Source organism: Notolepis coatsorum (assembly GCF_963971535.1).
Source record: "Notolepis coatsorum genome assembly, chromosome: 12".
NCBI lineage: Eukaryota > Metazoa > Chordata > Actinopteri > Aulopiformes > Paralepididae > Notolepis > Notolepis coatsorum.
Window position 1 is genome coordinate 50777346 of NC_140176.1, and position 26035 is coordinate 50803380.

The 26035-nt window shown below is 42.2% G+C and overlaps 1 protein-coding gene across 9 annotated transcripts in view; it reads right to left on the reverse strand.

Annotated features, from left to right (window-relative positions):
* Nucleotides 1-25757, reverse strand: part of LOC311237644 (uncharacterized protein) — a 59144-nt gene extending 33387 nt beyond the window's left edge. For 5 of the 9 annotated variants that reach the window (XM_084325594.1, XM_084325593.1, XM_084325591.1 and 2 more), the window contains exons 1-7: nt 25625-25756; nt 16780-16830; nt 16560-16600; nt 14915-14955; nt 14671-14810; nt 12534-12582; nt 2409-2622 (exon numbers count right to left, since the gene is read on the reverse strand). In XM_084325594.1, the coding sequence (XP_084181720.1) occupies nt 2409-2622; nt 12534-12582; nt 14671-14810; nt 14915-14955; nt 16560-16600; nt 16780-16830; nt 25625-25648 (560 nt within the window). In that variant the 5' untranslated portion in view covers nt 25649-25756. Of the gene's footprint in view, nt 1-2408; nt 2623-12533; nt 12583-14670; nt 14811-14914; nt 14956-16559; nt 16601-16779; nt 16831-25624 lie in introns of those variants that run through there. The other 4 variants (XM_084325592.1, XM_084325595.1, XM_084325596.1 and 1 more) reach the window with 4 other exon arrangements.
* Between the last annotated feature and the right edge of the window lie 278 nt (nt 25758-26035).

Genomic DNA, 26035 nt, shown 5'->3' on the forward strand with positions numbered 1-26035 from the left:
GCTAGATAGATAGGAATCCGTCACCTTGTCTGTAGAGCTATAACTATATTCTATATTATAGCTATGGATACAATACTATGGTCATTTGCCAGTGACTTTCTTCCGGTCAAGATGCAAAAAAGAGAAATTTTTTCCATGCATACATTCGCGCGTTATACCGTGGTGAATATAAGTATGTTTTAGATCGGTCTGGGGTCATTCCTGAAATGCTGAGGAATAGCCTTATAGCTGTATTATACTATAACCGTTGCCGTTTCTTGCCTGGACCCGCTATTATTCTCAAATCAAATATATATCATAGGTATTATGTTTCATCATGAATGCATGAATGCTTGGATCAACGCAAGATTGATATCATAGCCTAGGGCTGGGCGATATGACCAAAAACGTTATCGCGATAAAATTATAAAATTATTTTCATATAATTCGATATCGATAATTATCGTCGATATAATGTCTGTCAAGTTTAATTAACTTCTTATGCTGCTGCGAATGTCTCAAGTCGAGTTGATGTCGTCATCAGTCCGCGCACGTTAGCAGTTAGCCGACAAGCGGAGTATCTCATGACAATAAATATGACACTAAAATACTCTCTTCCGCCACAATATATTGAAACGAACTGTATACCCCACACTACTATAAACGTGGCCTCAGAATTCAAAACACACACATACTCGGCACGTAAATATATAAAACAGTGCCGTGCAAGCTAGTTATCCTAGCCAGCCTGTTGTATTTAAGCGGTGTATTCCATGACAATGTGCTAAATATGACACTAAGATACTCTCTTCCGCCACAATATATTGAAACGACGTCCACTGTATACCCCCACTACTATAAACGTGGCCTCAGAATTCACGCCACACACATACTCGGCACGTAAATATATAAAACATCGCCGTGCAAGCTAATTAGCCTAGCAAGCCTTGTTGTTGAGTGAGTCCTACCTCCTTCCGGGTCTACTTCGCTCTCGGCCATCTCCTTCACTGATTGGTTGTTAGCTGTTGTGCGTAAGCACGTCATCACGTAACGTTGGTTGTTGTTAGTGAGTGTGCTGAGCCGAGGCTGAACGGAGCCAAGCTTGGAAAATCGATATATCGAAACTTTGCGACCACGTTTCATGTTTATTTCGAGGAAATAATTTATCGCGATAGTTATCGTTATCGTTTTATCGCCCAGCCCTATCATAGCCCTTACATTGACTAGGATGTACCCCAAAAAGAATATTCCAATTATCTGATCACGATTCCAAGTATTGATGTCCATCGTGTCGCCAATATAATCCACCACACATCATGCGTCGGGAGCATTTGATTATTCTCAATCCGACCGCTATAACCGCTCAGCTTGAAGAAAAAAAACTGACCCATTAGATCGACGCACAGGCCAAGATACAAGGTTTCAAAGGGTGCTCAATACCGCTGTCTAGCTGGATGCGGCCAGTATTGCACTTTGGCGACCTCAGACTCATTCCCTATGGTAACAACAGGCTCCCTTGGGTGGATAATGAATAAAAATGTCGACCGAGAAACGTAAAAAGTCGTTTATGGCACTGAACGACATGGGCCCAGAAACGACTTAAGTCCCGACTTAGCCGCGCCCACAGGAAGCAGAGATGGAGGGTGTGACAGAAATAATCGTTAGATTAGTCGACTACCAAAATAATCGTTAGTTGCAGCCCTATTCATCATGAGTGCATGAAAGGGGGGGGGGGGGGGGGGGGGTAATTTTTTTATGCTTTGATGGCGGCCAGTAACGGCATTGGTGTTGAACACTACAGAAGCCGATCAGCTGGATGGATATGAAAACATTGTTGGATCAAGCTGAAATTGATGTCAGATAGTCCTTACCTGTGGTCGGTGGTATTCCAAAAAGAATATTCCAATTGTCTGATCGCGATTTCCAGTATTGGTGTCCATCTGGTCCCGGACTTAATTTGGCACAACTTATGGATAGAGTGTGCCTGATGTGTTTCCAAGTGGTCGGATGAAGCAATTACTCGGCTCCGTCTAAATATAGCGCCCGGAGACATTTGAGTGTAACACAGAGTTAGATATAAGGTTTCAAAGGGTGGGCGACACTGCCATCTGGCAGGATGCGGCCGGTATTGCACTTTGGCGATCTCAAAATTCCTTCATATGGCAACATACAGGTCCATGACATTGAATAGAATATCAAAATCGAAAAAAAGGAAAAACGATCAAACAACGAGTATACTCGTTGGCGTTCAAGCGATAACGAGTATAATCGTTGTTGGTGGGGAATGAGTTAAATGAAATATTTTTATTATTTACTTTGTTTTCATACACAAGTCTAGGTATCAGATTTTTTGCATCAGGTACATTTTCCCACTCGCATAATCTTTAGCCTAATTATATTAAATACCAGTACGAGGATTAGACAGTCACCTTTGTGTGGTTTTCCCATCGCACAGTGATGTCTGGGTAGGGGGAGGCTCCCTCTTCATCCCCTCCTGGACATCTTCATCACAGGCAAAGAGCAGTGGAGACACCTCCTGGACTAAACCTTCACCTCCCGAGTCTGGCTCCTCGACGTCCACCTCTGCCCCAATGGGACTGGATGTATGCATAGGTCCATGGTCTTTAAATGGGATGTCCATGTCTACCGCGAGGAAGAGCAGCATTCATTAGCAACAGACAAAACACAACTGGATTCACGGGACAGACAAGTTGAAGGACAAGTTTAGGACCGTTTTAATAACGTATTTTCCCCTTTATTATCCATCTATACACCCAGATCGTTTCAGTGGGATTTGTCTAGTTTTGTAGATATCTGCCGTAGAGATATGTGGATAGATAGCACTAGGCTTGGTCGGTATGACGGTATACCAGGGTATTTAGAAATCCCGTCGGTATGATTTTTAATAGTCAAAAATACAGATACGTTTCTTTCTAGATGGGATCGTCGTAGCGAGCGTGACGTCACAGACTGTGCGCCACGCGACGTTAGTGTGTTCCTGTGGGTCTCCCAGCTTGCATGTGTGTCAATCGGCATGACAAATATAGACTTATTCTTCTATAGAATGCGGTTATGGACCGGTGGCCGTCCGTTTATTAACACTTTGATTGCCAGCAGGGGGTGCCCTAGATACCCCGTTGAGTGCCAACGCTCTATTCAATGGCAGAGCGATCATATTTGTGAACGCATAAACTATATCTTAAATTATGGCTATGTGTCTAATACGACCATCGCTTATCAATGACTTGTTTGCAGTCAACATTGTCGAAAATAATTTTTTATTTAATCGCTTCATTTCCGTTTTATACCATTTTGAAAAACGCTTGTTCTTTGAAACGTTCAGAAAAAAATAAAGATTCCACATGAATCGCCCTTTACTGGAATACGCAAAACACGTTGTCATTTTTCGGCCTATTTATGAATCGTTTTCAAATAAACGCTAGATTATCGATAGTATATGTGTACTTATGCACGCTATAGAAGCGGGCTGAAAAATCGATAATCTCATTTCCTGATCAGCACACACACAGACACACATATGGCACACGCTGATATATAGGTGAAAATAGCTCTGATTATCCCAAGACTGGTAAAATAGATTCCTTACCTCAGATCAGATGTTCTCCAAAAAGATTATTCCAATTCCTGATCGCCATTCCAAATATCAATCACGTTTATTGATCCAACGCTGGGTGGTCGAAACACATATTCTCCGCTGTTCTGATGGACCACAAAGACTGCAATCTGCTCGGATTACATGCCTGACAAGTTAAATGTGGATTCCGGACTTTCTTTTCTCCATGCGTTTTCATTCAGTCCAATCCAAAGGTTGCAATACCATCCGGAGAGACGATATGGGGCTGTATTTTCCCAATTCGAGCTAAGAGAGAGTCCCAGTGGTAACGTGCGGCTAGATTGATGAAATATGAATGGAAATCGCGAATAAAAAAAAAGATAAAAAAACGACATTCCTTGTTTTTGGCACGGTCGGCATGAAATAACGACATATGTTGTGGCTGGCACTCAAAGTGTTAAGGTCGAATGGACCATGGGTCCACTTCCAGACATCGGATGATTGTGGATTCGGGTATCGGAGTGTTTTTCTAACGTTTTGGGAGTACGGATTTGTGCGTGAATGTGGACTCGGAACACGTTGTTTGGGTAAGTAAGTTATGTTATGGTTAAGCGTATGGAAGATGAACGTATGAGGGTCCGGATATCTTTTCTTAGAACACGGGACGTTTGTATGGATAATTGTCCGAGTTATGAATGCGGGGAGTGTATGCCGTTCCAGTTCGACTGATTGTGTGTGCGTATTGGCTTGGGTGATTCGGTACAGGGGTTTAACGGCTTCAGCTGGGTTTTGATTATCAGTTAATCAATGCAGATTCAATTTTGTGCGTCTGTATGTGTACTGCCGTGAGATTGTGAGTCACGTTGGTCTCATTTCAGCCTCCGTTATACGTTATTTGTTCCGTATGTCGTTTCCGTATATGGTGTCTCCGTACAGTCGACAGTGTACTGTCGTGAGTTTGTGAGTCACGTTGGTCTCATTTCAGCCTCCGTTATAGGTTATTTGTCTCCGTACAGTCGTTTCCGCATGTACAGTCTCCTCCCCATCATATGTATATATTTTCTGTTAGGATCTCTGGGTAACAGTACTGTATATTTGCATATCGTATATGTCACAAATGTAACAGTACTATATACCTGTATGTCATGTATGTCCCTATGTCATAAATGTCATGATGTCATGTATGTCATAAATGTCACTATGAATTGAAAATGGGGGACCCTGATGTAAACAAGACAAACGTCTTTCTCTGGTCTGCATCCCCTTAACAAATTGTGTGTATTGAGCCATACTGTACCCATTCTGCAATCTGTTAAATAAAGTTTTAATTCATTCATTCATATCTGTGTCTCGTATATGTACGCGCTGTGCAGTTTGTTTACGTTGGTAACACGGGTCGCTAAGGAATTTAGGTTCGAGGTTGAAGAAAGTGCAAGGCTGCGTCCCAATTCTCCCCTTGGCCCTACGGCTTGGCCCTACCCCTCGTCTTGGAGTGCCCTGGATGGGAGTCACCCTTCAGAGCGGAGCCACAAGGGGTGAATTGCACTACGAAATGGGACAGCACTAAGCACTCAGTTGCAGACTGCGTAATGACAGTGTTAATTTTGGCAGCTATTTTAGTTTTAGTCTTAGTGTCAAGTGCTCCTTTTTCGTTTTCATCATATTTAGTCATCTTCATTTATTTTTCGTTTAGTCAGTTTTAGTCAACTAAATGTCTGAGCATTTTAGTTTTAGTCAGTTTGTCTCAACTTTGTCTTTTTTGTTTTAGTCTAGATTTAGTCGACGAAAACGGATGACATTTTTGTCTATTTTTAGTTAATGAAAAAAACATACTGATCCGATACCAGTGCATACATTAAAAAATATATATTTATATTATATAAATGATAAAACTTTTCTTTTTCTTTTTTACAGCTACTGTTTTATATATACTGTTTTTTTTAGTAATAAATATAAAGTAATGGTATTTATTCAACAGGTGATTGTATAGATTAGTATTAGTATTAGGGATGTCCGATATTATCGGCCGATATTGGCATTAACCCATTCTCTGCCAGAGCTTATATCCATCCTTGTAGCCTCTCTGCCAGCACTATTTGTCTATGGAGATGTTCACCTTCTTTGCAGGGCTATAACTTTTTAAATTGTATTGCTAAATTGACATTACTATGGCCCATTCAACATCAATTATCTATCGTTCAGGATGTAGGAACGTTTTACTTTTTCATTCACACATTCATACTAAAATACCGTCCAGAGTATAAATATGTTTTTATCGTTTTCTGCTGTATTTCATAGAACGTGAGATATAGCCATAAATGCATATATTAGATGATCAAATGCAGTTTGATACCGATCAACGTTATATAAAAAATTTCAACTGTACATGATCCTAAACGTCATGACTGGTCATCTGCTGTTGACCGGAGGGGGGGGGGGGGGGGTCGTTTATAATTCAATGACCGACGTTAAATGATTCATGTAGTATGGGTGATATATAGATCAGAGCAGTTTGTATGGATAATAATAATCAAAAACGCTGAAACTCACGGCAGCTTCTTACCGTTGGGCGATCACACTGGCGCAAACAGATCCCAGTTATGTGATGTTGATCTAGGTGATCCAGTTCCGGTTCGTATAATACTAATATACGTCCAATCATGTTGTTTATTGAGTTATGGCAACGGATCGATATGCACGGTGTCTGGATAGAGTCCCGCGAGCGATAGCGAGTGGCCGGACGGAATAGGGGACGGACTAAGCACTTCCGGCCACTTCCGGTTTTGGCAACTCGCCGATCGGCCACCAGGTGGCGGTATTGAAGCGTTGCAGAGTTGAGCGGAGTCCTACAACACCAGCCAATACTCCGTGGGTGAAATGTGAATACCATGACGAAAATATGAAATATTGATCTCAAAGACGCCTTTATGCGTCATTGGCAGATTACACGTCATCGGCGGAGAATGGGTTAAAATGTGATATCGGAAAATATCGGTATCAGTTTAAAAAAAAATAAAAAAATTACATTTCTATAACCTTTATTTAGCCAGGCAAGCAAGTAAGAACAAATTCTGATTTTATTTATTGTCAAAAGTATGCATAATGTTGTGTTAATTCCACAACAAGACATGCAATTATTCCGTTTTGGGGGAGAGGGGGGGGGGGGGGGGGGGACCCTGCATATATCGGTATCGGTTGATTTCGGTTGATATCGGTATCGGCTATTAAGAGTTGGACAATATCGGTATATCTGTATCGGTAAAAAAGCCAATATCGAGCATCCCTAATTAGTATCATTAATTGACAACTATGCTCAATGAGTTCACCCACGGAACATGGCACATTGGTTCCGCACGGACGTTAAACGTTGTTGCACTTCCTATCCAGGCTGCTCCGTTCCAGTTAGCTAGTATTTTTTTTATTTCTCTTTCTCCAATTTTCTGTTTTTTTCTCCCCGTCCCAATTTAGTCGCTGTGCCAATTCCCCCCCTCCCCTACCTGGCTGCTGTATGCATGTTCTCCTACGAGTCGGTACAAGGGCGTCCCGAAGCCGACCGCACGCTTCCTCCGATACGTACCAAGTGACGTCTTTTCACTTGGCAGCGAGGACCCTCATTGGTGAAGTGTAACGCGTGGGAGGGCACGCTATCTCCACCAAGTCCTGCCCCCGCTGAGCAAGCGCCGAGACCTGACCTGTAGGCGTCGCTGTCCACAAAGCCAGATTCCCACCCACCAGCTTCCCACACCCTAATACTGCCAATTGTATTAGTATGAACGACCAGCCAAGCTGGTAGCAACGCCGAGAGCTGGGCTCGAACCCAGCATCTCCTGCGTTGGTGACGAGCGCTATCTCCGCTACGCCACCTGACCGCTATGTTGTGATTTTTAATGCAAAATAAATATTCAACATTCTCTTTTGAGACTCCGCCTCAGACTCTTATCATTTGGCACTAAAAGCTAAACATTGTCACCGGTATGGCTGTCCGCAACATGTCATTAACTCTTTCAGTGCCACTCACGAGATTTCTCGTGTTTTTTTATAGGTGGTTGCTAGCCACTCACGAGATTTCTCGGATTTTTTTTTATTTTTTTTTATTTTTTGCGATCTGAAAAATTATTGCATCACCCGAGCCTACCCGAGTATAGCCGAGGGGCGCCGACGATCACTGTGGAAAAAAGCGCCCCCTGTCGTCTCCCAGATGACATAAGTGATTTTGGAATGGACTCAATGAAAATGAATGGGGAAAAAAATCCGGTACTCCACATTTTCCAGTTCACTGATCCAGCCGGGGTTACCACAGTTCATTCTGGAGCCTCAGATCCCCGCGGATCATAGAGATCTACTGTGTCGCGTTGGATCCATACACTTATCGATTTTTTCGAATGGTGATCAGGAATTGGAATATACCAGTTGGATACCATCTGATGTCAGGTAAGGACTCTATGTTATCAGTGTTAGGATAATCGGAGTAAGTTTGATGAAGTTATAAGCTGTTTTGTGAAATATCTTCTTTCGGTTTCATTGTAAAAGTCCGAGAGGAAATCAACGGGGCGATTATCAGTGCGCGGCCGTAATGTGCGTGCGTGCACGTATAACGGGTACGTCCTTGTACCCGTCACGAAACTTCGACCATGCCTCGAGTGGGAGTCGAACCCCGAGCGTCTGCTCCGGGGCCAGTATAGCAAACCGCTGCGCCAAGAAGGGAATTCCCCCCTAAGCGCTCGGTTTATCTGCCTCTGGGGAGTGAGTTTTACACACTTCTATGTGCCGTAGTCACACTATCGCGGCACATATCCGTTACATTCACCCCCCCTAAACTCACACCACCCAAGGCATCCGGGTCAACGGCACCAGTATAACGGGTACGTCCTTGTACCCGTCACAAAACTTCGACCATGCCTCGAGTGGGAGACGAACCCCGAGCGTCTGCTCCGGGGCCAGTATAGCAAACCGCTGCGCCAAGAAGGGAATTCCCCCCTAAGCGCTCGGTTTATCTGCCTCTGGGGAGTGAGTTTTACACACTTCTATGTGCCGTAGTCACACTATCGCGGCACATATCCGTTACACACGTATAATATTGATCATCTAGCGTTTATTTGAAAACGATTCATAAAAAGGCAGACGAATATCAACGTTGTGGAATATTCCACTAAAAGACGATTTTCATAGAATGCTCCAGAATGAGCTGTTTTTTATATCAAAACGGGGGCTTTTCTAACTGCTCTGAAACGGAAACGACGCGATAAAAAAAGAATCTGCCTTCACAGCACTGACTGGAAAATAGTATTTGATAATGCGATGGGCAGATTAGACACATAGCCATAATTTAAAACAGATTAGGCGATATTAACGTTAACATTGGCGCGGATGGTGGCATTCAAGCGGTAAAACGGAAAACCAGGCATGGCATTGAAAGAGTTAATTGCGTGCATGTAGAGGTCGACCAGTTAGCCACATTAGCGTGAGCTAGGTTAGCCACTAGTTAACGCGAGCTAGATGGAAATACAAACAATGTAACGTTACTGGTGAAAAGGTGATTTACCTTGGAATACTCCTTTGCCAACTTGCTGTACTTTGCTTGCCGGTCTGCAGCTGGATTATGACTAGTCCCAACTTTAGCCAAGGTAACGTTAAGCTAAAACTAGCTCTTCAGATCAGATAGCTCTTCAGCTAATGCTAATAACACAGAGCTCCCCGTCAGCCGTCACACTGCTCTGTCGGGACGATGGCATTAAGAAAAGTTATAATTATTTTGTTTAGTCTTGTTTTAGTCAACAATATCAACATACATGAAGAGAAATTTCGTCCTGGTTTTTGTAAATTGCATTTGTGTCCTCAGTTGTGGTCAACGATATTTACTTAACTATTTAGTCACGTTAGCGTCACATGGTCTTCAATAACGTGACGTCGCGTCTCGTTGTCGTCATGAAAAAAACCTTTGTTGACGAAGATCTTTAGTCATAATTTTCGTTGACAAAATTAACACTGGTAATGACGCAACACACCCACACGCTGACTGTTTACATTACTTACAGGCAGCTTACATCAGAAGGACCATGAAACTGGCTCTGCATACCTACATTATAACGAATGTCTTCAGTGTTTATGCTTGTATATAAAAAGGTTTTTGGTATCAAACTCTTGACATTTTGTGTTGTTATTTTGTAGCACAAGTTTAATCAAATGTTAGTCAGGTTCTTTATATTCATACAGTATGTCAGTCAAATAGAAAATGAATGGGTGAGACTATAATAAAGCATATACAGTAGTACTACATGGTATTGCATGGTACTGCATGGCAGTATAGCGTACTACATGAGCTGCCGCGGTATTGATGTTTTCCTTACCGCACAAATTTGCGAAATATTTCCTACCGCCGCGGTTATCGCACACAAAAAAAGAAAAAGAAAAGTTTGAATGCATTTTTATTTTTTTTATTTTTTGTAGTCTACTCTTTATAGCATATAGCCTGCCTCTAGTCTAAATGTCTATCATTAGAGGCTGACTTTGCAGCATGAATATTGTTTGGGATTCGGCAAGCACGCATTTGTTATTGAAAGTGAAACACAGATTCGAAGTCTCCCCTCTGGTCGTGTGCCGTTCACTCGGTGTCGCGGGCAGCGCCCGGTGGTTACCCCGCCCCCCGACCCTTTCTTATTATTATTAATAATAAGCTGAGCTTCCCCAGCCGGACCTGAGAGCGCCGCTGGCTCTGCAGTTGCATACTTCTCGCAAATCTAGCTCCCGCTGCCAAACCGGCGGAGATATAATAGTCATCACACAACGTTTATATTTCATGATAATGTTGCCGTCTCTCTCTGCCAAATTTCTCAGTTCTTCGCTTGATATAATTAATACAAATGTCCAATATAACGAAATTCGTTAGCTCATAAAAATGTGAATATAACACACTGCTGTATTTAATTTCGGGCCGACTGCCGCGCATTGCTTTGGTTGAGAGTATTATTATAAAAAACAGCGGTGATGCGGTATTCAGCTAAACTCTGCGGTGGGCGTGATGTAACAGCGATACCGCGGTAATGCGGTAATCGCGGCAGCTCTAGGTACAACATGGTATTGCAGGTTAATACAGAGTACTGCAGTGTATTACATGCTACTGGTAGTACATATTAACTTTTTACTTCTAGGCTCTCTTAATATAAATTCTAGTAATTCACATGTATATGTAATTGCAAATATTATCAATAGTAGAAAATACATTTGAATACATTAATTTACCCCCCCCCCCCCCCCCCCCAATACAGTACCACTATTGTTCTGGCATTTTGTCAACCATGCGTTGAAACAGGACCAAGAAGCGATCTGCTTTCCTCCCCCTCAAATGTATACTCTTTTAGAAACTCTGTCTCTTAAACAGTACTGTAAATTTGTATATCTTGTATGTCATAAATATCTGGATGTAACAGTACTGTTTATCTGTATGTCATAAATGTTATGATGAATTGAAAATGGGGGACCCTGATGTAAACAAGACGAAAGTCTTTCTCTGGTCTGCATCCCAATTGTGTGTATTGAGCCATACTGTATTGTACCCATTCTGCAATCTGTTAATAAAATTTCCAATCAATCCCATAGACGCTTCGCCAGTAATCATATAACTAGGGTTATAGGATAACTACAAATTCACGATTTTTTATTGGTTTGTCATGACAAACCAATTACATAATCCAACATATGTGTAAGAAACTAACATATTCCAGTAGACTGTATATTTCTTTAATGATTCGTTACGTTCTAAATCAATACTTCCATTTGTCTAAATTACTGGTACCACTCAGCTATTTTCTTTAGATTTGTGAAAGGTTTGCAGTGCATTCTGGGAAATACCATCTCTCCCTTCTCTCCGAGCCTGCATCTCGGCACACTTCCCTTGAAGCCATATTTGGAGGGCTGGAACGTCACTACCCCTTGATCCAAAGAGAAATGGGACAGCCCTACACTTCGCGGGAGCGCGCAAAACGGAGCCGTAGGGCCAAGACATAGCGTGAAGGGGAGAATTGGGACGCAGCACAAGTTTAGGTTGAAAGAACGTCCCTAATGTCAAAACGTTTCAATATAAGCGTCTTGCATCATTCTTAACCCATTCAGTGCCAACCACGAGATTAGTCGGGTTAACTCACCATGCGTTGAGTGCCAAGACCCGAGAAAACTCGGGTTTTAATCGTTATTTCTTTTATTAGCAATATCCATTCATTTTTCATCCATCCAGCCTGACGTTATCATTGGGAATGGGTCTGAGCTCGAAAAGGGCAAATACCGCCGCCTATCGTCTCCCGGATGGTATTGCACATCATTGGATTGGATTGGGTGGGACTGTGCATCAGAAAAAAACTCCGGTCCCGGGGTTTCCCTTCTCGGGCAAGCAGTAGCTGTTACCACATTCACTGGGGAGGCTCGGAGCAGCGTCGATTATGTGTTTTGGTGCTATAACGTTGGATCAATAAACGCAATCAATATTTGGAATGGCGATCAGGAATTGGATTAATCTTTTTGCAGAACATCTGATGTGAGTTAAGGACTCTATTTTACCAGTCTTGGGTTAATCAGATGTTTTTTTCTCCGCCATCGCAGCATGTGTGTGTGTGTGTGTGTGTAACGTTAGCGATGACCACGGCATGGATAATCGATTTTTCAGCCCGCTTCTCTAGCGTGCATAAGTACATAACACATATACTATCGATAATCTAGCGTTTATTTGAAAACTATTCATAAATCAGCCGAAAAATGACAACGTGTTTTGTGTATTCCACTAAAGAGCTATTATCGCGGAATTTCTCTAGAATTACTAGACATCTCCAAAACTATACTCTTATTCAAAACGGTATAAAACGGAAATGTACCAATGGAAAAAACAATCCTTTTCGTACATGTTGACTGCAAGCAAGTCATTGATAAGCGGCAGGCTTAGGCAACTAACTTAAAGTTTATGGCAGCTTGATGGGAATCTGCCGTTCCTTACCGTTGTCCAGTATTGGGCTCTCCAACCTCACTGCTGGGCGCATGGCTTCCTTTTTGGGAACATAGAAAAGGTGAAAACAAACCAGTCAGCTACAGTATTTTGTTGGGGGGGGGGAGCGGCATCAACCCCACTGAGCAGTAAGAAGGAAGACCTTGGCTACGCTCACACTGCAAACCTCATTAGGGATGTCAGACCAAGTACAAGTACTTACAATTGGGTAGTTGCCGATACAGAGTATCGATACGAGTACTTAATAATACCATTATAGTTCCAACAATGACTTTGAAAACGTCTTTTATTCTCATCACTTTCTGACTAACAAATTAAATATACAACATGATGCTGTTCAAGTCAAAATAATATAAACATTACTAACATAGAGCTATTAGCTAACCAGACAGTTCTCAAGTAATCAGAGGTCAGCACCAGGGGGGGGGGGCAGACATTCACACTTCTGGCTCAGACTGACGAAAGGGCTAATATGGGAACTTGTGAAAAATAAGAGCATATGAGGGGACATTTCTTACCAGTCCATATTCAACTAAGAGTACATTTGCTTTTGCCAACTCCAAAACCATTCTGACAATTGGCTGGGTGTGCAGAGAGCTCACCTATGCAGGGCACAGGTTAACTCAGCCCTCAGGGTATAAACTGAGGCAGATAACCTCCAACGACTGATTCTGACCCGACAGCAACTGGCACACTTTGACCATTTATCAGCAGCAAGTTTGGAGGTATGTTTTGGTCTTTAGAGGAGAATAACAAGAACCGTTTTAGAGCTTGACCAATGCTGGATTTTCTTTAGGGCGATACTGATATTTGGAAGAGAAAATGTTTAGACATTTTTAGCAGACCAAAATAACCTATTTAAAAACACTGCCTGGTTTGGGCCTAATTATGCAACTATAGCATCAATGAGCTTGGGTGTAAAGAGTCTTGTGTGGTTCTATTGAGCCCATTTTCATTCAAATTATCTTGAAGTGAGAAGTCAACGGGACCTCTTTGAAAATGGCCATGCCCACTGCATTTTCCTCCCATCAAATTTAAGCTTGCTTAAAAGAACACACCAACATTTTGGGAAATTAGCTTATCATATTCTCCAGGGAGAGACAAGAAGATAGATACCAGTTTCCTCTCCGTGCGTTCAGTAGAAAGCTATCTAGCTGCACGTTAGCCTAGCTTAGCACAATGAATGGAAGCGGACATGGTCGGTTAGCCTAGGCATTGTCCAACTAACACCTCTCCCGAAGGCGGCACGGTGGTGTAGTAGTTAACACTGTCGCCTCACAGCAAGAAGGTCCAGGGTTCGATTCCCGCTTGGGGACCAGGTTTCCATGATGCCAGGTACCCAGGTGGGGTATCTCCCAGGCTTTTCTGTGTGGAGTTTGCATGTTCTCCCCGTACTCGCAAGGGTTTCCCCCCCGATAAGATAAACCCAATGGAAAAACATGCACAACAACAGATCGCTAACGCTGTGGCGTCCTTGACGAAGACGGGCAGGAGCACTTGGATTGGTCCCCGGCCCACGCCGCAGCCCGTGTCTGTTCCCGGCTGCCCTTGGGGGGGGGAAGGACGACGGGATGGGAAAAGTGCAGAGAGACATTTCATCGGCGACTCAGTGCATGTGTGTGTGTGTGTTCCTGTGGGTCGCCCAATCTCGCATGTGTGTGTTAATCTGCATGACAAATAAAGACTTCTCTCTTCTTAACCGACCACGTACCAACCGTGCCCGTATTGGATTATTTATGTTGACGAAACTGACTAGTTATATTCATTAACCCTTTCACTGCCACACGACAGCCGGTTAACCCTTTCACTGTGACAATACAGAAGGTTAGGATGCGGAGCTAATGATGGAGCATCGCCGTCGGTTGTGTGATAGTAAAGGGGTAACCTTCTGTTGTGTGGCAGTGAAAGGGTTAAAGAAAGTTGATTTTTTTTTTAAGATTAATTTAATCAGATGAATCACTTTATTCAAATTGAGGATTTAGTTTGAGGATATTAAATATTTATGATTACGTCATAAAATATGACGACAGACATTCGAAGCTTCGTTCGAATACTTCAATAGAAGCTTCTAATGTAAAAAGAATTTAATAAAAAATTACATTCGGTACATCCCTACAAGCCATGGTACCTTTTGAGAATGTGGCTGTTTTGCAGGCAGACAGAGCTGGAGGACTGGGGAAGTTGCCATCTCAGCCCGTCTTTTCTCTGAACTCTGGGCGCAGAGCACAGGAGACCGGGGGGGTAGGTCGTCGTCACTTGAGGCCGAATCTATAGGGGATGATGAAGCTGCAAGTCAATAGTGATCTCGAGGGGGGACATAAGGAAGGGAAAACAGTTTGAATTCTAAGTAGACAATTCATCGTGTTACTCACCCAAGTCATCAAACACCAAACATTTCCATCGCTTAGATGGCCTTAAAACACAGAAAGAGACAGTTCAAAATGCTGGTTAAAGTAATTTTGCAAATCCAATGTGTTTTGTTTGCTTAAACCTTGACTAAACCTTCTCAGTTGGCGATTGTTCCGTTAGAACAGTGGTCCCCAAACTACGGCCCCTAGAGCCCGGAGCTTAAATTAAAAAATTAAAAAATTAAGATGGCAGCATCCCCATTGTCTGTGCTGAATGTTTGTTAGTGTTTGATATTTTTTTTTGGTTTTTAGTACTTAAACATCCATTTTTAGTAAGTAGTAGTTTTCATTTGATCCTATAATTTTTTCATTCACCGATTTGTGGACTTTTTTTTTAGTGTCCTGAAAGGCGCCTTATAAATAAAATGCATTATTATTATTATTATTATTATTATTATTATTATTATTATTATTATTATTATTATTATTATTATTATTATTATCATCATCATCCAGGAGGGAAAAGACACTTTGGATAGTAGGGACTGCATCTCTGCCTGTCCTGGCCAGGAAACACTTTGCAACTGTGATCTCCTCTGGCAGTAGTTGGATATTGTAATGTGTGGCGAGGGGTTGCAGCAATTCCACTGAGAGAAACTGGTCTGAGGCTGGATAACATGCCTGTATGCCTCTCATAAGTTGTGAGAACCTGCTCTCAAGCTCTTGCAGCATTCTGTCGAGGACTGGATAGAACAGTCTCTGTCTCAGCTGATCTCCTGAGCTGAGGTCTGAGCTTGTGCCACAAGATGACTCACTCAACTACATACTCGTCCATCCTTTTCTGCTTCCTCCTTTGGCTGGTAGTATGTTCCTCAATCCCAAGGCCATTACATATGGCCTTTGTCCTGTCATACATGTCCACTGCCATCTCTGAGGTGCGATAACCTTTGAGTGTGTCCTGCACTGTGCTTTTAAATAGTACAGAGCTAGAGCTAGGTGGTCTGTAGGTAGTGGTACTGTATATTTATTTATTTCATAAATAGTGTTATTTATTTCATTAATAGTGTTATTATCTATTTCCTGACTTTTTTTCTGTGAAGATCCCGGAAAGGGTTATTAATATTTGGTTATGTGTGGCTTTCTGGAAAACAATAAATGTCTACGTTTAGGCACGCCTGCGATCGTCACACTTTTTCTGTTACAAACTGACCACGGCCCCCACCAGAGAAGGGAAAAGTTATGTGGCCCTCACAGGAAAAAGTTTGGGGACCCCTGCGTTAAAATATAGACTCCGTTGTTTGTGCCTTATGGAGTTGTTTGTGCATATGGTACCGTATCTTACGTTGCAGTTTGGAGAGCTAGGAGGGACTCAGAGTTCAGTGTAAAGGTAAAGAGCCGACATCTTTCCAAAGTTGTCTCCACTAGGTTAGGCTGCATGTCCATATTATATACAGGGTCAGAATGTAGGCTCACAAAATGTTACCTTTTTTAATAGACTACAACAATGTAGCGAGCCTATAAACAGGCGTTGCACACTTGAATATTGGTGTGATCAGGGACTTGTGGGGACCGTTATCGTCGTTGTGCGCACAACAACTAAACGATAATATCGCCCAAGCCTATCCGAACGGGCCCCATGTCATCCATGTGAAATATTTAGCCAGCATACCTTGCTATGTCCGGAAAGTAGGGGAGTTTCAGTGGTCTCTTCTGAGAATGGGTGAGAGTTAGTGGTACTGTGCTTTTTGACAGCAAGTGTCTAGTTAGCAAACTGGACTGGCTAGCGCATGGGGTCAGCCCTAGATAACTTCCATTTGCTCTATGATGCATCAAGTCAATACATAACTTAAATTTTTAACCAGAGATGTAATAGATCAGTGGTCACCAACCTTTTTAAGCCCAAGATCCCTGACCTCGGCCTTGGTGAAGGCAAGATCTACCTATTGAAGCGTTGAGAGAAAAAGACAGCCAATATTGTACTTTAACACTTTGAATGCCCAAAACGACATAACACGTGTTATCAGCCCGCCCCCTGAATGCCCACCACAACAATTAGCGTGTTATTTTTTTATTAGCGATCTGAATTCATATTTCATCAACCGAGTCACCCGTTGGTAAACCAGCCCCATCAGGAGCTCAGATGTGAAAAAACCGCCCCCTATCGTCTCCCAGATGGTAATGCACCCTTTTGGAATGGACTCAATGAAAATGGATGAGAAAAGAAAAATCCGGAATCCACATTTTACTTCTCAGGCATGTAACCCGAGCCGATCGGATTCATTGTGGACCATCAGAACAGCGTGGAATATGTAAATACAGTATGTAGCGTTGGATCAATAAAAGCGATCGATTTTTGGAATGGCGATCAGGAATTGGAATGATCTTTTTGGAGAACATCTGATCTGAGGTAAGGAATCTATTTTACAAGTATTGGGATAATCAGAGTTGTATTTGCTGAGATCTCAGCGTTCGCCCTATGTGTGTGGGCGATGGCTTTGAGGAAATCAGAGAATCGATTTTTCAGATCGCCTATATAGCGTGCATACGTACACATATACTATCGATAATCTAGCGTTTATTTGAAAACGATTCACAAATAGGCAGAAAAATGACAACGTTCTAGAATATTCCAGTACAGTTTATCATGGAATCTTTTTATTTTCCTTGAAAACGAGGGCTTTTCAAAATGCTATAAAACGGAAATGAACCGATAAAAAAACAATCCGCTTCGACAATGTTGACTGGAAAACGAGTCATTGATAAGCGACGGGCAGATTAGACACATTGCCATAATTTAAAACATAGATTAGGCGTTATTAACGCTAACATTGAAGTGGATGGTGGGTATTCAAGCACTAAATCGTGTTCAACTTAATGACTTTTATTTGCCTGTACATGCAATGCTTTGGTCCAACATTAAAACGTCAAAGTAGAACTGTAATATGTACTCTCAGTCAGTGCTAAGTGCAGTCATCTTATGCAGCATCACTTTTCACATCAAAACAAAAGTAGAACTGTAATGTGGACTCTCATATTATTAACATTATCAAATGCTAATTGTAAATATGTTTGTCAAAGTAGAACTGTAATATGTACTTTCTCAGTCAGTGCTAAGTGCAGTAAATTTATGCAGCATCACTTTTCACATCAAAACAAAAGTAGAACTGTAATGTGGACTCTCAGTTTTTTTATTTATTTTACATTTTTTCAGGGAAAGATCAAAGTCTCAAAGATCAACCAGTCGATCGCGATCGACGGGTTGGTGACCACTGTAATAGATGGTAAACCCACCTCAGTTTAGCCCACCTTTTTAAGCTGTAAATACTAGGGTGATTTTGAGGAACCAAAACAAAATAGCCTAAGGCTGCGGTTACACTAGGGCCAGTTTCGTTTTTCAGAACGCTACGTAATGGCAGGCAAGTTAGACATCGTTTTGTCTCCTGACCACCGAGTGATGTACATGTAGTACAATGCCAAAGCAGTAGGTGGATGTAGTTCAAACATGAAGGCCATTTTCAACCAATCAGAAATGTTGAACGAGTCACTCCACATCCTGCTCAAAATCTCAGAGAGCCACCATCTTTATACCTTGCATGAGCCATTTAGCTACATAGCATTTATACATGCTTTATACATTTATCGCCGATTTTGTTAGCTTACGTGCTAACGTGATTGGGATATGCCATTATAACAGTATAGCATTGTGGCTAGCAGCGTAGTAACGTTAATGCTAGCAGAATAAATTGATGTAAACGTTATTTAACAGATTGCAGAATGGGTACAATACAATACGGCTCAATACAAACAATTGTTAAGGGAATGCAGCCTGTTGTAGTACTGGGTTCCTTATAGGCTTGGGCGGTATGACGGTATTACGGTATACCAGGGTATTTAGAAATCCCGACGGTATTGAAAATCAATACCGTCAAAATCACAGATGCGTTTCAGTTTCTATTACAGTGAAACGGAGTTTTGACAGTGGTTGGTTGTAGTGCACACACGCGCCAGCAGAGGGCGAGACCAGTCCTCACTAGTGGAGCGAGCACACGCAGAGCTGGTTGTCTACACACAGGAGGAGGGGAAACCCCGCTTCAGTGGTGGAAATTAAATGAGACACGCTTACCGTTGCTGGTGCTGCAGCTGCGGGCTAACTGGCTATTCTGAGAGCTAACTGTTGTGTATGTGGATCACAACGGTGTTCACGTTTTACGGTCATGTTGCGACAGTGCTGTGAAAATACCGTAAAGCGTTGTGGTAACGAGAGTTGGTGTGTGTTGTTGTGCACTGGTGGAGCAAGCAAATAAACGGTAAAACGTTACGTCGCAGTCCGGTGCGTTTTTGAATACACAATACTAACGTACTAGTACTACGGTGCTGCAGGCTTCTGGCTACCTTCTGAGAGCTAACGATAGTAGCACCGTGATTTGTTTACTTGGTAACACGGGTTGAAAATGAAAGTCATACCGTCATATACCGTATACCGGGGTATTATGTCAGCAGAGTATGACGGTGTGAAAAAAAGATACCGCCCAAGCCTAGTTCCTTATAACAATAACTTGACAACCAGGGGAGGAAACTAACTTTTTGGCTTACCAGCCAACTGGCGAGTATCTGATTTTTTTTACCAGACAAACTGATTTTTTACCAGCCAAAAAAAATCGCTAATTGTGATAATTACTTCTTTGTATGTCTTCGTCTAAATTGATTTTCAATCATAGTAATAATCACACGTGTCTCTACTCTTTAAAATATTTATTAGCATAAAACATTAATAACAGTCTCTACTCTTCACAATATTAGCATAACACATATTAACATGAAAGAGGGATCTATTCTGGACTGGGTTGGGCTGAACTGGGCAGTGAAAGATGCTGGGTTGGACTGGGTTGGGCAGTGAAAGAAAAAAACCGAAGTATGTTGTGAAGTGTATAGATAGATAGATGTGAAATGTATAGATGTAGCAGTACTGTCTATCTGTATGTCGTGTATGTCATATGTTATGATGAATTGAAAATGGGGGACCCTGATGTAAACAAGACGAAAGTCTTTCTCTGGTCTGCATCCCCTTAACAATTGTGTGTATTGAGCCGTACTGTATTGTACCCATTCTGCAATCTGTTAATAAAGTTTTCAATCAGTCAATCAAGTTAACTTTGAACCTCGGTTGTCAAGCTGAAGCCACGTCAATGTTGTGTATGCATCCGAGTGTTCACTGTGCCTTTAAGACGGCACGGTGGCCTTACGACAGTGCTGTGAAGTACCGTCAAGTGTTGTGGTGACGTCAGTTGGGTTGGTCTGCTGTTGTGCACTGGTTGAGCTAGCTCCTTTCGTGACTGCGATGTGCAAGCCAGGGGCTTTTGAGCATGAAATAAAATGTCTAACCTTAGTCCGGTGCGCAATAGACTAACATACACCTCTGTAATTTAAATGTGTCCTTGCCTTGGACTCGAGAGTTGTACTAGGGTTGGATGCAGTTCCCCGTTGCTCAGTCTGTCTGTTTTCCATCTTCTGTGTTTAACGTTATCTGTTTGCGAGTGCTTCCTTGACTGATGGCCAGTACCACGGGACTTTTATTCAACATTCTATATTTCCGCGGGTTGGCCAGTACTGCAGGAACTTTTATTAAACATTATATATGTCCGCGGGTTGGCCAGTACTGCGGGAACTTTTATTAAACATTATATATGTCCGCGGGTTGGCCAGTACTGCAGGAACGTTTATTAAACATTATATATGTCCACGGGTCTTGTGCAGTGCTCTCGTGGCACTGTCAACTCGCCAGACTGGCGAGTGGTCTTCATGAATCACTCGCCAAACGTAAAAAATACTCGCATTTGGCGAGTAAAGTGGCCTAATTTCCTCCCCTGTTGACAACACGTTGGTAGCCGCAGCTACTTGGGACAGCTCTGCTGTAAACCAGCGTTTCCGTTAGCCGGTAATTACCGGTATTTGACCGGCAAAATCTGTTGAAGTCCGACATATTTAATCTCTCCGGTCTTAATGTCCGGTGAAAATAATTCCCTGAGTCTAAGCACAATTTGATTATTTGAATTGTATTAAAATAGGCTAAAATTAAATAGCATATGCGATGAACGAAACGATCATTACATTTGTTTCCTCGTTGCTTCTAATAATGACAACGACGTTGTCAGCGAGAGCTTAGTGCTGGGTGTGCGAACTTTTGTGAAGCTGCAGAGCCGGAGCAGCAGCAGCACAATGCAGTATTCCAGCAGTACTCCAATTCAGCCATTTTCAATTCAATGTTGGGTGGGGGGCGCTGCTGTGCGGTCCCCAGAAAAGAGCCAATAACAGCTGAATCAGCTGCTCTGCAGCGCCATACTCTTTGCAAATAAGTCGTTGCGAGGTGGAGAGAGTCGTCATTGCAAACCCACGATAATGTTGCCGTCTCTCTCTGCCAAATTTCTCAGTTCTTCTCTTAATATAATTAATACAAATGTCCAATATAACGGAATTCGTTAGCTCATAAAAATGTGATTATAACAGACTGTTTATTAATGTCGGGCGACTGCCCACAGACACCTATTTGATTTAAAGTCGGCAGCAGCACGAGTCTCTGGACTTATTTTATTTGGAATATAATGACTTTATACGCAAGAGTAGCCTAGTTTTAAGTAAAAATATTATAAATCTACATGCCTTGATGATGTCATTCTTTTGTTTTGTTGTCATTCTTTTGCCTATCAATTGTTTTTAAGCTCAATAAACTCTGACCGGAATTTCTGTCATTTGACCGGTAGATTGAAATCTACCGGACACTAGGGTTATAGGATAACCTTCGTTTTTAAGATTCGTTTTCTCTTTTGCGCCAGAGAAACATTTGGATGTAATTACCGCAGCGCGCAGGGAGAACTCAGGGGACAAGTTCAACTCGATTGGTTGTGTTGGAATATAGCCAGTTGGCGAACGTTTTAATTTGTTCTTGGGATGTATGTAGCTGGTTGGCGAAGTTTTGTTAACGGTGTTCAACTCGTTGCTGACGTTGTGGTGAGTGCTGTTTATTATTTGCTGGGTCGCTACCTGTTTTGTTGTGCTTTTCATAATGTTGCTCTGCTCGAAATCTGATTTCTGAGTAGGCTATTGTGTGTCGTGTGTGTGTGTGTCACAGTGTCAAAGAAGATTCTATAGCCTTCAATACGTTTTACGAGGCTGATGTGTGAGTCAGTCTATAAGGGCCTTTTCTCACTCACCCTATTCGTTTCTATTTCGTTCCGTTCTGCCCGTTCTGAGATCTGATGCGAACTCCCCCCCCCCCTCTCCCCCCTCTAGTTTGTGTACACACTTCAGTCTGGGTGCGCTCTGGGTTTTGTTTACGGTTTGCGTTTTGAGCTTGTAAGCTTGCCGTAGTCGATGATGTCACGCTCGAAATGTAAACACAGGAAGTGTTAACACGGAGACTGGAGAATGGATGTTGATATAAAGAAACAAATAACTAATAAATATGAAGTTATATTTGAACCTCTGTTGTCAAGCCTTGTCAATATAACCCACCCCCCTTTTCTCACGAATGGAACTCTGTTGTAGAGTCCGCTTTTGATAGTTTTGCAGCGTTAACAATAACGCTAAGCTAACGGCTACCGCTAGTTAGCTTTATAACCTTTTACTAGTAACATTGCTCGCATCGATTATATTGAATGTCATTGATCTACTGGTCGACCGAAAATGTAAACGGGAATGTCTTAACACGACTGCGGACTCTGGATGTTGATATAAAATGAACAAATTGCCAATAAATATGAAGTTATATTTGAACCTCTGTTGTCAAGCCTTGTCAATATAACCCACCCCATTTTATCACGAATGGATGGTGTTGTAGAGTCCGCTTTTGAGCGTTTTGAGCGATCTACTGGTCGACCACGGCCGACTGGTTGGGCACCACTGGTCTAATAGAAATAAATGCATTCGAACAATGTATAGACATAGCAATGGCAAACAAAATGTATGACGTTATGTCAGCACCAGGCGCCACGCCCGTGAAAAGGTACAAGCTCGCAAAGCCACACCCCCCGTTCTCCCGGGGCCGACCCCGAGACCACCTCTGCCAGCTGATCCCGTTCAGCGGGGGGTGAAACGATTCAGCGCCGTTTCGCACCCCAAAAGGGGTGAGTGAGAACACTCCCCCCCGTGCTCCGGGACGGTGATTCGATACAAAAGGCTGAGTGTGAAAGCCCCCTAAGAGAGCACTGGGAGAGACGGCATTCTAATAAGACCTAAGACCGAAACAGGCTATGTAAATGCTTCTTAGTTTTGTTTATTTATTACGTTCATATAAAACCGTGTTTCGAATATTTAAAACAAATACAAAAAAAATTATATTTTAATAATAATAATAATAATTTTTTTCGGGTTTTCACGCGGGCTAGGGCTTAAAATATTATTTACAGTCGGGCTTATTTTCGGGCAGGGCCTGAAGTTCACGGGCTCGGGCAGGGCTTTATTTCAAGGCCCTTGCAGACCACTAGTCTCTACTGCGCATGGGCATTGGTCAGAACGGCTCCTGTGTCGAGCGTGCGCACTGTTTTGTTTTTTTGTTTACTCTGGCGGCAACACGGGTTGCTAAGGAATTTAGGTTCGAGGTTGAAGAAAGTGCACTTTTAGGTTGAAAGAACGGCCCTAATGTCAACACAAATTTCAATATAAGCATTATGTATGGTGATAACGAGTATATTGTTAACTTAGCTCTTTATATTATTAATTATAAACGACCCCCCCCCCCTTTCATCCGCGCATGATGACGCATAACGTATAGGATCATATACAGTTGAATTTTTTAATATATCGTGTATCGGGAATAAACGGCAGTTGATAATCTATATATATGCGTTTATGCCTATAACTCACGTTCTATGAATTACTGCAGAAAACGATAAAAACATACTTATATTCTAGAAGGTATTTTTGGAAGAATCTATGAATGAAAAAGTATAACGTTCCTACATCCTGAACGATAGATAATCGATGTTGAATGGGCCATAGTAATGTCAATTTAGCAATACAATTTAAAAAGTTATATCCCTGCAAAGAAGGTGAACATCTCCATAGGCTTAGAGTGGTGGCAGTGAGGCTACATTGATGGATATAACCGTGGCAGGGAATGTGTTAAGGTCCCCGGAGTTTGCTCAAAACAGGGTAGCATTTAGCCCCTTTCGTGACTTTCGGTTTGCAAGCCTGGGGCTTTTGTGACCGGAGTCACTTGCTCACACGCCCCGATTACCCAGTAGAGAAACGACCAAGCGTCATCAAGGGGCTCGCGGTGTGTCAAGAATACATCAGATCTGAATTTCAAAGATACCCAGCGTACAATATGGGTCTAACACAGCTTCACGATGGGGTCTGGAAGCTCGGAGTTGCTGATAAACATTTTAAATCATTTTCATAAAACGAGTGTACTCACAGAGCGAACCTTGGCAAAATGGCGATCACTGCACTCCCTATCGGTCCCTGTTGGTCATTACAACAATACACAGGAGACGCGCTCAGCAGATTCTACCCTGTAATGGCCTATAGGTAATGACCAACAGGGACCGATAGGGAGCGCAGTGATTGCTAAACGCACCAGGCATGCGACAAGGAAAGTTGCAGAAGGAGAAGACGCCATCTTGCTGCCAGAGTTCGCTGTGAGTAGCACTTGTGTTTCCCAACAATGTTTTAAACTGTTTATTGGCAACTCCGAGCTTCCAGACCCCATCGTGAAGCTGTGTTAGACCCATATTGTACGCTGGGTATCTTTGAAATTCAGATCTGATGTATTCTTGACACACCGCGAGCCCCTTGATGACGCTTGGTCGTTTCTCTACTGGGTAATCGGGGCGTGTGAGCAAGTGACTCCGGTCACAAAAGCCCCAGGCTTGCAAACCGAAAGTCACGAAAGGGGCTAGGTAGCATTTCGCTATAATGCACCTAGCTCATGGAATGAACTCCAACAGTCCTTAAAGCTTGAGATTCTCTCCTCTGTTGTAGAGTTTAAGTCCTTGATCTCCAATCTTTGTCAATCAAGTTGTACAACGTGTTTTAATTTATTTGTTATTCTTGCTTTTGTCTAGCCTCGTTTTGTTGTTACGTTTTTATATGGTGTGTGATTTATATGCTTGCTTATTCTGTGTACACTATTTGTTTACAGTCACAATTTACGTGACTGTAAATTAGGGATATCTCAGTTGCCTTTCAAGTTTAAATAAAGGTTGGAAAATAGATTTCCCTCCATGAGTAATTAATAACTAATCGAGATCTGGGGGGCATTGAAATACCCATCCCTAGTGTGTGTGTTATTGGGTATTATTATCACACAGACCACATTATTTGAACGTGAATGCGATCAGTTGGGCAAAAGAGGCCTTGCACGGAATGTCTATGTAGTTATTTCTTCCATTATGGCTGCCTGTAGTTAACACAGCATCCATTGTTTTGTGTAAGAGACAACAGTTGCTATGTGCAAAACAACGGGTGCTATCTATGTGTTGATCTATGATAAATATATCAACAAAAACATAATAATTTGGTGTTATTGGATCTTGTAAATAATTCACAGTAGAATAATAATGTCACGCATTTCCAGTGTTTTACCTACTCTTACCACTGCATAGAAATTAGGCATTTTCTTTTTTCAAAGTGGTAACCTAACAGAGATAACTTAAGTTAGCTAAACTATCGTTACTCGTTAACGGTACGTTATGACGCTAACAGCTGCATCATCAAATATCTTCGGTGAACACTTACCAGAGTAGGGTGTTTGATATCCATTATGGGTCTCCCTTGTATACAATCGTTTTGAAAGTATGAAAAGCAAAGTGTTTATTGCTTGCTACCGTTAGAACAAAGATGTTGACAAACTACAAGAATAGTCCGCGCACATCCGCGTTTTTTTCAGTCTACTTCCGGCCGTCCGTCGCAAACCAACATGTAATAGGTGCACACCGCCACCTACTGTACCGGAGTGTGTAAACAAAAAGTCTCACCTAGAGTTTTGATTGATTGATTGATTGATTGAAAACTTTATTAACAGATTGCAGAATGGGTACAGACTAGTACAGTACAGCTCAATACATACAATTGTTATGGGGATGCAGACCAGAGAAAGACTTTCGTCTTGTTTACATCAGGGTCCCCCATTTCAATTCATCATAACAT